The following is an 11,641-nucleotide window of genomic DNA, read 5'->3' as shown; positions in this document are numbered from 1 at the left end:
CAATGCTCAATAGTAAATGTGATAGTGTCCATTCTTGTCTTACTTTCAACTTTAGTAAAATTGCTTCCAATGATTCCTTGTCATATGATATAATTCATGTAGTGTTTAAAACAGTGCCTAGCACGTAATAAGTTTTCAATAAATGTTAGTGACTACATTAAGTTTCAAGAACATTAACACATCCTGATTGATTGTACCTTTAATAGGAAATTTTTTTTGGATCTTATTAACTCAATTATTTTCTCCTACATTATTTGGGGACTTTGTTATCTTTTTTCAGTTTATTGAGGTAGACACTTATTTATTTTTATTCTTTATATTTTTCTAATTAAGTCACACTCTGAAATATACTGTAGCTCTCACTATGGTCAGGCCCCCAAATTTTAACATGAAGCATTTTCACTGACTGTAATTTTCAAGTAGTTTATAATCTCAAATATAAATTTTGAACCCAAGAGTTACTTAGATTAGTATCTAAGATAACATATTCTCCTAGTTGTTCTACCTCACTGGCCATTCCTTCTCTCACCCCATTATTGGTTCCTTCTAATCTCCAAGACCTATAACCATCTATTTTCTATCTACACTTCTATTCAGTCCATAGCTTAAAATGCCATCTATTCATTGACTGATCTCAAAATATATACTGCTAGCCTGGTTCTCACTCTTGAACTCAAGACTTGTATATTCAACTATACCATTATTTTCTTGACATTTCTACCTGGATGTTACTGGGCATATCAAATCTAATACGACCTAAAACAACTTCTGATAGTTTCACCAGATTATACTTGTCCCCAAATCATTCTTACCTGAGTAAATTACAAATTCATCACTGTAAGTTGCTCATGCTTAGAATCATTTTTATTCCTCTCTCTTTCCTCATACTGCTCATCCAATCTATCAACAAATCGTACTGCCTCAACCTTAAAAATATATCTACAATCTCATCACTTCCACTGTACACCCTGTTCTATGTCAACATCACCTCTTGCCTGGATCATCATAATAGCCTGTAACAACTTTCCCTACTTCCCACTTGTAGAGTACAGTGATCTCGATACAGCTGTCGAAAGAATTTTTCAGAAATGTAAATCAGATCATGTTACTCCTCTATTCAAACTCTTCCGACGACTTCCCATCTGGTGCAGAACAAAATGCAAAATCCTTACAATCTGAAAGTTTCTGCCCTTCATGATGCCTACTTTCTCCTACCTTTCTAACTTCATCCACTACCCTCTATCAGAATCAATCTGCTCCAACCCCTCTGGCCTTCTCAATTTTCCTTGACTGCAATAAGCACACTCACTCGCATTTGCAGGTATTTACTCTAGCTTTTTCTTATTCTGAGAATGTTCTTTTACCCAGATAGTTACATTACCCGCTCTCTCATTTTCCAGTCATCTTTTCTGGGAGGTCTTCTCCCACCTAATTTAAAATCGTATACTCAGCTGGGCGTAGTGGCTCACGCCTGTAACCCCAGCACTTTGGGAGGCCCAGGCGGGTGGATCACATGAGGTCAGGAGTTCAAGACCAGCCTGGCCAACATGGCAAAACCCCCTCTCTACTAAAAATAGAAATATTAGCCGGGCGTGGTGGTGGGCACCTGTAATCCCAGCTACTTGGGAGGCTAAGGCAGAGAGAATTGCTTAAAACCCAGGAGACAGAGGTTGCAGTGAGCTGAGATAGTGCCACTGCACTCCAGCCTGGGTGATAGAGCGAGACTCTGTCTCAAAAAGAAAAAAAAAGTTGTGTACTCACCTCCTCTCACACACACTTGGCTGAAACTCCCTATCCTTCTCAGCTTTGCCCTTCTCCATAACACTTAATCATTATTTTACACATGATATATTTAACTTGTTGAGACTTGTATTGTCTCTCTCCCTTCAACAGAATAGAAACTCAATAAAGGCTTATCTTTTTACGTTTTTTGTTTACTGCTATTTTCTTAATATCTAGAAGACTTCATGATGCGTTAATGCTCATAAATATTCATGCAATGAAGGAAAGAGTATTATTTTTAAAATTTCCAAATAGATAATTGGGAAGGGGTGCTATTTAACTGCTACTAATTTTCACTTTTATTTTATTGTACTATTGCAGAATTTATTCCATTTTGTTATGGCCCTTTGCATGCAAAGTTTTATTGTGACCTTTTACATTTAAAAACTTAATCCTGTGTTTAATTTCATGCAAACATGTACTGCTGTTATGTTCTTTTTATTAATGTTTCTTGGTACATAATAAACATATAATGATCATTTTTATCTGAACAATAAGATGGTTATTCACATCAATATCACACTTTGCTTTTGAAACCTTTTCTCTGTCATCCTATTCTCTCACACAACCACACCAGTCAACTTTATGTTAAAACAGCCTTTTCTGTCTTTCATGTCTGTTAATCTTTCTTCTAATCACCTTTGTGTTTCTTTTCCTCTGGATCCTAGGAATCTTAATGTCATGGATTCCATTTTGTACAGTTTTATTTCTGTGCCTTGATTCTTCAAACTATGTTCAAATTTTTATTATGGGATAATTTTTCCCTTTTTTGTATCTTAGCTATGACTACTTCCTTTGTATCTTAATCTATTTTTAATTTTTCCTCTCATTTTTATATATTTGAAGTTTATGTTCCTTGCCTCAAAAGTTTAAAGTGATCTTTGTCTAACTGTGATTCTGTTTTCTCATACAAATCTTTCAGAATGTGTTCTTCATTCAATTTCTCCTGCAATAGTTTTCCTTTCAAAAAGTTGCGGGTTTCATTTGTCCTATTTTGTTTTCATTTGTGTTTGAATAGAATAGTTCTATCCATCTTTGCTTCCCTAAGAATTTTGATGATTTCCAGTTGATCTCCTTCCTGTTTATCTGGAGACCATCAAATACTTAACGCTGGAGGGCAGAGATGATGGCTGCTATTGTCTGTTTAGTCAATCAGTTTTCTGGAGTAGAAGAAGGTAGCTGGCAAGATCTAAGTCTTAGTTATCTGAAATCAGAACATTATCTTGTGCTTTCTTTCTAAGCTTATGAAAATATTCACATCTAGAACCAGCTTCATTTTTTTAAGTGTATATTTTCCCACTGGAATAATTCTTGGCTTTAATTTTTAATCTTCCTTTTTAGGTAAGCTGCCTAAGTTGTTAAAAAGTTGGGTTGGATATAGTTACATTAATTTGTAAACACTTTGTTTTCTTTGGCTAGGTGTACTTTCCTCATACACTTGCCTTTCATTCACTGACATTTATCTTCACCATGAAAATGTCTCTGATGAAACTCTATTGTTTCTCTCATACCTTTTTTTCCCAGTCCATTATTTTACTTTAGTGATTGCCACCTCATTTTAGTCTATAATCCTTTTACATGCATGTCATAAAACACTAAAAAATGCAATACATGGTTTTACTTTCTTTGATAGCACTACTTCTGTAGCACTGGAGTGCTATTGCTTTGTTTTTTGAGGAAGGAATTTGTGGGAAGAATCTGTACTTCCAACTCTTCCCTCTAAATAGAACAATATTAATGTGTCTGTGTTTTTTTCACCAGAATTTCTTCCACTTACATTCCACAAAACGTTCCCACTATTTTGAAAATAACAGCTGTTTTTAAGTTCCCAGGGACTCATTGCAACTTGATATAGACTATATTACATTTGGCAAATATTGCTTCCAGCTTATGTTATTGAGTTCGGAATGATCCTTAGTCTCACTGCTGACAACATTCCTTATATTTATAACTTATGTAGTTGGTGTGGTGGTTTAAAATGGATGTTTACACATTTTTTGATATAATTTCCTTCAAAAAAGTAATTTCCCTTTCCTTGATTGTGGGCTGCATTTAGTGACCCACTTCTAACAAATAGAATTAAGTAGAAGTGATAACATATAACTTCTGAGACTAGGTCATAAAAGGTATTGTGGCTTCCTCCTTTCCCTCTCTTGAGGGAGAGAATAGCTGACATGTGAGAACACTCAAGCAGCTTCATGGAGAGGCAAGAAATGAAGCCTTATTCCAATGACCAGCACTAACTTGCCAAGGTAGAATAAATCACCTTGGAAAGTATAATCTGTAGCCTTCATCAGCCTTTAGGTGAAAACAGCCTGGTCCGTATCTTGACTGCAACTTCTGGGGAGACATTGAGCCATCACCACTAGCTAAGCTGTTTGAAACTTCCTTAACCACAGAAACTGTGACATAATCAATATCTATTGTTTTAAATAACTAATTTATAAGGTAATTTGTTACATAAAAATAAATAACTAATGGAGTCAATGTCTAGATGGATGATTGGTGACCTGCATAAAGCCCCTATTTTATTGAAAGTCATGATAAATATTTTAAGTGAGAAAACGTGGTTAACAAATAATATAATATGTTATGATAACACTGCCAACAAATATTAACACTACTATTACTCTTATTATTAAATTTATTGCCACCGCCACCTCTACTACTATAGGCATATGTATATTTGTTTGTGTGTATTTATATGTTCATAAGAATGCACCAAAATGGTAACAATGAGTATTTCCAGGTTGTGGGATAATGAATGTCTTCTTTTTTTCCTCTTTGCTCTTCTGCATGTCCCCTATATTTTCCATAATCATGTATTTATTCAACTAATATATTTTGAGCAACTATTATGTTTTAGGTACTGGAAATATGTTTTTCTGGAACATAGAAAAACATTTTCTAGATGTTGGAAATACAGCTGTGACATAAATAGATAATTTCAAGCCCACATTTACTTAGACATATGAATACCATGCGTATTATTTCATAAGATAATAAGTGCTACGGAAAAAAATAAATGTGGGAAGGAGAATGGAGAGTGGTGTTGCTATTTTTAAAATGTTGGACAGAAAAGACTTACTTGGGAAGGCAGTAATTCAAAAATACAAGAGAAGATGTGCAGAAAAGCCATGAAGATTTCTTGGGCAACAGCATTCCAGGCAACTAAAAGATGTTTGAGTTGGATGTGTACCTAACATGGTCAATGGACAGTTGGGAGGCCTATGTGGCTGTAACAAATTGAGTGAGGATTACAGTAGTAGAGGATGAGGTCAGAGATGTTAATGTGTGCCAAATAACACTGTACAATCTGGGTCAGTAAATATTTATTACTTTTACTATTAAAAAGAAACGCTATGAAAAATTAAAAAGAAATGATGAATACAAAAATCCTAAAACTCTTGAGAAAAGCATTGTACAGAATATAAATGTTTTCATCCAGTGAAATGAGATCACCAAAATTATTATAAAGGACTTTTGTCAAGTGTGATATCACAAAGTTGAGGAAATGTAAGAAACATTATCAAATTATATTGGATCAAATTATTTCATTATATTAATATGGCTTTCTCATCTATTTGCTATTTTAATACAAATTAAATCTAAATTAAAAGCTAAGATTAGGCTCCAGCACTCAGACTGGATTTTTCAATACATTAATAATAAACAATGTCTCCATCTATAAAAACCTTATCTCTAACCCCTTCATTAAAAAATCCAATTTTCAAAATAAAAGCGATTGTTTCCATTTTTAAAAACTCTTGCTGATCCAAGAGAATATTCCCAATTTTAGCTTGAATTAATTTTACCCACAGAGATAGTAAAGACTGAGAGCTAGAAATTAAAACAAACATTTCTACTCGGAAAAACTATTAATAAATTTTAAATTGTGAGGATAACTCAGAACATTATCCTGAAAAAGTGCAAAAGTTTATCAGTCGCCTAAATGAAATGACCATCATTCAGTAAGGGTTACAATATATCCTAGATTAGTGAACCAGTGTAGAAGCTTTTCTCTCTTTCGTTTAGCTTTCTTTACATTTGTTTATAGGGAAAAAGGAGAGAGATGGGGCAATGGCAAGAGGCATTTGGAGAATTCTCATAAAAAATACACACTTTGCCTCATAAAACTATAAACAGAACTACCATATGATCAAACAATTCTGCTGCTGAGTACGTATCTTAAAGAAAGAAAATCAGTGTATTAAAAATATATTTGCACTCCCATTTTTATTGCAGCATTATTCATAATCACCAAGACATGGAATCAACCTGTTTCCATAAATGGATAAATAGATAAGCAAATTGTGTTATATACACAATGAAATATTATTCAGCCTTTAGAAAGAAGGAAATCCTGTCATTAGCAACAACATGGATGGAACTGGAGGTCGTTATGGTCAGTAAAATAAGTCAGGCCTAGAAAGCCAAATATTGCACGCTCTCACTATTAAGACCTAAAAAGGGGACCTCATAGAGATAGAGAGTAGAACGATGGTTATCAGAAGCTGGAAAGAGAAAGGGGCAGGAGGAAATGAAGTGAAGTTGGTTAATGGGTACAAAAATACAGTTAGACAGAAAGAATAAGTTCTGATATTCAACAGTACCATAGGAAACTTATAGTTAACAATAATGTATTGTATATTTCAAAATAGCTGGAAGATAAGAATTGTAATGTTTCCAACACAAAGAAAAGATAAATGTTTGAGGTGATGGATATCCCAATTACCCTGACTGATATTACACATTTATACAGGCACCAAATATCACAAACCCCAAGAATATATATATCTTTGATATATCAATATAAAAATATGAAAAAACACACACTGACTTCAGAAATAAACATTGAATAAAGGGCACACTCTTGACAAGAATTGTGTATATTTAGATAATATGTATATTTACCCTTTGCTCTGTCCTAAGCCTATGAAAAAAAGTAGATTAATAAGAAAACATAACCTTTGACTTTTTTCTTTGTGACATCCCTTATTCCTGCATGTACACAGCTTATTACTGTTGAATAAAATCTTACAATCCTGAAGACCGATACGTCTATAAATTCATGGTCTCCAACTTCATCAGTGTCTTCAAAGTCTGCTGACAGTCCTTTTGCTCACCCTTGATCAGCTCCCATTCACATTCTTCTCAGCAAGTATGTGCAACTCAGTGCAAACTCTCTATCCCTTACTAACGGTATTTAAGTTCTGCTGAATTCAATGTGTGCTTAGCACTTACTATATGTCAGTCAACGTGTTAGACCCTGAAGATACAAAGACAAATGTGATGGCCGAACCCTCAGCAATCCTATGATTAGTGGTGATCAAAGTTTTTGGTCTTAATCCTTTACACTCTTAGAAATTATTGAGAATTCCAAAATTATTTTTGTCTATCTGCATTGTATCTATTAACATTTGCCACATTCAAAGTTAAAACTGAGAAATTTTTACAATGCTAATTTATTGATTTATTTTAAATGTCAATAATAAGCCCACTACATATTGACATTGTTAACATATATTTTCTTAAAAATTGTGATATTTTTATAAAAACAGATGAGAAGAGTAGAACTATTTCACCTCTTTGAAAATTTATTTAATATCTATCTTAATAAAAATAGGAAGTGGATTGTCATAACTACTTCATTCAATCTGTTGTGATATGTTATTCGATTGACATATATGAAAACATTTAAGTCTCACACAGGTACATTGTTGAAAAGGGAGGATCTTGTAAACCTTCTAAAATTATTTTAGGGACTCCTAGGGTCTTTGAATCACATTTCAAAAACCTGTGGTTTAGGGAGTGAGATATTTTCATAAATTATTTCAATGTGCTGTGCCCAATGCAATTATCGATATATACACAGATTGCTGTTGGAGCACTTCTGTTCTTACCTCATCAATAAAATCTAGGCAACCACATGCAAACCATTACACCACCACCTGGGCTATGCTCTCCGGCTGCCGCTGCCACCACCCCGCCCTCACCTTCGCCTCCCCCTCCGCCTCCGCCTGCGGTGCACATTAAAGATCCAAAGTCATGACTGACTCCAAGTATTTCACAACCAATAAAAAAGCAGAAATATTTGAACTAAAAGCTGAACTCAACAATGAAAAGAAAGAAAAGAGAAAGGAGGCTGTGAAGAAAGTGATTGCTGTTATTACCGTGGGGAAGGATGTTAGTTCTGTCTTTCCAGACATAGTGAACTGTATGCAGACTGACAATCTGAAACTAAAGAAGCTTGTGTATCTCTACTTGATGAACTATGCCAAGAGTCAGCCAGACATGGCCATCATAGCTGTAAATAGCTTTGTGAAGGACTGTGAAGATCCTAATCTTTTGATTCGAGCCTTGGCAGTCAGAACCATGGGGTGCATCTGGGTAGACAAAATTACAGAATATCTCTCTGAGCCCCTCCTCAAGTGCTTAGAGGATGAGGATCCCTATGTTCGGAAAACAGCAGCAGTATGCGTGGCAAAACTCCACGATATCAACGCCCAAATGGTGGAAGATCAGGGATTTTTGGATTCTCTATGGGGTCTCATAGCAGATTCAAATCCAATGGTGGTGGCTAATGCTGTAGCAGCATTATCTGAAATCAGTGAGTCTCACCCAAACAGCAACTTACTCAATCTGAACACACAGAACATTAATAAGCTGCGGACAGCCCTGAATAAGTGCACTGAAGGGGCCAGATTTTCATGCTGGACTGCCTGTCTAATTACAACCCTAAAAATGATCGGAAGGCTCAGAGCATCTGTGAGCGGGTAACTCCCCAGCTATCCCATGCCAACTCAGCAGTGGTGCTTTCAGCGGTAAAAGTACTAATGAAGTTTCTAGAATTGTTATCTAAGGATTCTGACTACTACAATATGCTGCTGAAGAAGTTAGCCCCTCCACTTGTCACTTTGATGTCTGGGGAGTCAGAAGTGCAGTATGCCTCCCTGAGGAACATCAACTTAATTGTCCAGAAAAGGCCTGAAATCTTGAAGCAGGAAATCAAAGTCTTCTTTGTGAAGTACAATGATCCCATCTATATTAAACTAGAGAAGTTGGACATCAGGATTCATTTGGCATCACAAGCCAACATTGCTCAGGTTCTGGCAGAACTGAAGGAATATGCCACAGAGGTGAATGTTGACTTTGTTCGAAAAGCTGTGTGGGCCACTGGACGGTGTGCCATCAAGGTGGAGCAATCTGCAGAGCACTGTGTAAGCACATTGCTTGATCTAATCAAGACCAAAGTGAATTATGTGGTCCAAGAAGTGATTGTTGTCAGGGACATCTTCCGCAAATACTCCAACAAGTATGAAAGTATCATTGCCACTCTATGTGAGAACTTAGACTTGCTGGATGAGCCAGATGCTCGATCGGCTATGATTTGGATTGTGGGAGAATAAGCTGAAAGAATTGACAATGCAGATGAGTTACTAGAAAGCTTCCTGGAGGGTTTTCATGATGAAAACACCCAGGTGCAGCTCACTCTGCTTACTGCCATAATGAAGCTGTTTCTCAAGAAACCACCAAAACACAGGAGCTAGTCCAGCAGATGTTGAATTTGGCAACACAGGATTCTGATAATCCTGACCTTGGAGAACGGGGCTATACTTATTGGGCTCTTCTCTCAGCTGACCCTGTCAAGGCTAAAGAAGTAGTCGTGTCTGAGAAGCCACTGATCTCTCAGGAGACGGAACTTATTGAGCCAACTGCGTTGGAGGAGCTAATCTGCCACATTGGTTCTTTGGCCTCTGTGTATCATAAGCCTTCCAATGCTTTTGTGGAAGGAAGTCATGGAATCCATCGTAAACACTTGCCAATTCATCATGGGAGCACTGACGCAGGTGACAGCCCTGTTGGCACCACCACCGCAACGAACCTGGAACAGCCTCAGGTTATCCCCCCTCAAGGTGATCTTCTGGGGAGTCTTTTAAACCTTGACCTCAGTCTCCCAGTCAATGTGCCACAGGTGTCCTCCATGCAGATGGGAGCAGTGGATCTCCTAGGAGGAGGACTAGATAGTCTGGTGGGACAATCCTTCATCCCATCATCGGTGCCTGCAACCTTTGCTCCTTCACCTACACCTGCTGTGGTCAGAAGTGGACTGAATGACCTGTTTGCACTCTCCACAGGGATAGGCATGGCACCTGGTGGGTATGTGGCTCCTAAGGCTGTCTGGCTACCTTCAGTAAAGGCTAAAGGCTTGGAGATTTCAGGAACATTTACTCACCGTCAAGGGCACATCTATATGGAAATGAACTTCACCAATAAAGCTCTGCAGCATAGGATGGATTTTGGAATCCAGTTTAACTGGTGTCATCCCCAGCACTCCTCTGGCCATCCATACACCACTGATGCCAAACCAGAGCATTGATGTCTCCCTGCCTCTCAACACCTTGGGCCCAGTCATGAAGATGGAACCTCTGAATAACCTGCAGGTGGCTGTGAAAAACAATATCGATGTCTTCTACTTCAGCTGCCTCAGCCCACTCAATGTGCTTTTTGTAGAAGATGGCAAAATGGAGCACCAGGTCTTCCTTGCAACATGGAAGAATATTCCCAATGAAAATGAACTTCAGTTTCAGATTAAGGAATGTCATTTAAATGCTGACGCTGTCTCCAGCGAGTTGCAAAACAATGTTTATACCATTGCCAAGAGGAATGTGGAAGGGCAGGACATTCTGTACCAATCCCTGAAGCTCACTAATGGCATTTGGATTTTGGCCGAGCTACGTATGCAGCCAGGAAACCCCAATTATACACTGTCACGGAAGTGTAGAGCTCCTGAAGTCTCTCAATACATCTATCAGGTCCACAACAGCATTTTGAAAAACTAACAAGACTGGTCCAGTACCCTCCAATCATGCTGTGATCGGTGCAAGCCAAGAACCCTTAACTGGAAGAAATTGTATTGCTGTGTAGAGTCTGAACCCAAACACACTGAGGCCACCCAGCAAGGTAGTAACTAGTCTAACCTGTGCTAACATTAAGGCACAACCTGTTGGATAGTTTTAGCTTCCTTTGAACATTTGTAACCACTGCTTCAGTCACCTCCCACTTCTCACCACCTGCTGCTGCTATCTGTCCTTATTTGTGGGCTTCTCCATGCTGTGCCAATGGCTGGCTTTTTCTACACCCTCTTTTGAGTATAGTTTGGTAGTTTTAATTGAGAGCTCATTTCAAAAGCAGAAAAAGACAACCAATATTAAAGCAAGAAAAAGTGTCATTGAAAAAAAATAATAAAAACTTTCTCAACTTTCAAACAGAAACACCTACAAAGGTATCCCTACTCATACTCCCAAAACATCTTATTTCTCCAATCTCAGAAGATGAGGTGGATTGACTGCCTTTTATTTATTTTTATCTAGTTTTAATTGACAAATAATAACTGTGTTTATATTTATGTGATACAATGTAATCTTTTGCTATATGTATGCATTGCATAATTACTAGATCAAGCTAATTAACATATCCATCACCTCAAATACTTACAGTTTTTTTGTTTTTTTTTTTTTTCTGACAGAGTCTCGCTCTATTTCCTAAGCCAGAGTGCAGTGGTGGGATCATAGCTCACTACAACCTCAAACTCCTGGGCTAAAGCAATCCTCCTGCTTTAGCCTCCAGAGTAGCTAGGACTACAGGTGTATGCCACCATGCCTGGCTTATTTTTAATATTTTTTTTTTGTATAAAAGGGGTGTAGCTATGCTGCACAAATGGATCTCAAACTCCTGGCCTGAAACGATTGAATAATCCTCAAGTGATTGCTCATCAGCCCAAAGCATTAGGATTAAAGGCATGAGTCACTGTATCTGACCCAAATACTTCTAATTTTCTGTGATGATGACAAAAATC

General features: G+C 37.2%; 1 protein-coding gene across 1 annotated transcript; it reads left to right on the top strand.

Annotated features, from left to right (window-relative positions):
* The first annotated feature begins 7,792 nt into the window (after positions 1 to 7,792).
* LOC100978544 (AP-2 complex subunit beta-like) lies at positions 7,793 to 11,124 on the top strand. The gene is given in 4 exon segments (XM_034950209.3): positions 7,793 to 8,476; positions 8,479 to 9,312; positions 9,315 to 10,098; positions 10,100 to 11,124. Coding segments are annotated over 4 exon segments (2,790 nt in total). The 5' UTR covers positions 7,793 to 7,830; the 3' UTR covers positions 10,626 to 11,124.
* The last annotated feature ends 517 nt before the right edge of the window (positions 11,125 to 11,641 follow it).

Source organism: Pan paniscus, chromosome X (genome assembly GCF_029289425.2).
Source record: "Pan paniscus chromosome X, NHGRI_mPanPan1-v2.0_pri, whole genome shotgun sequence".
NCBI classification, from domain to species: domain Eukaryota; kingdom Metazoa; phylum Chordata; class Mammalia; order Primates; family Hominidae; genus Pan; species Pan paniscus.
The sequence above is the reverse complement of the archived record's forward strand: the minus strand, read 5'-3'. Positions and strand labels throughout refer to the sequence as shown.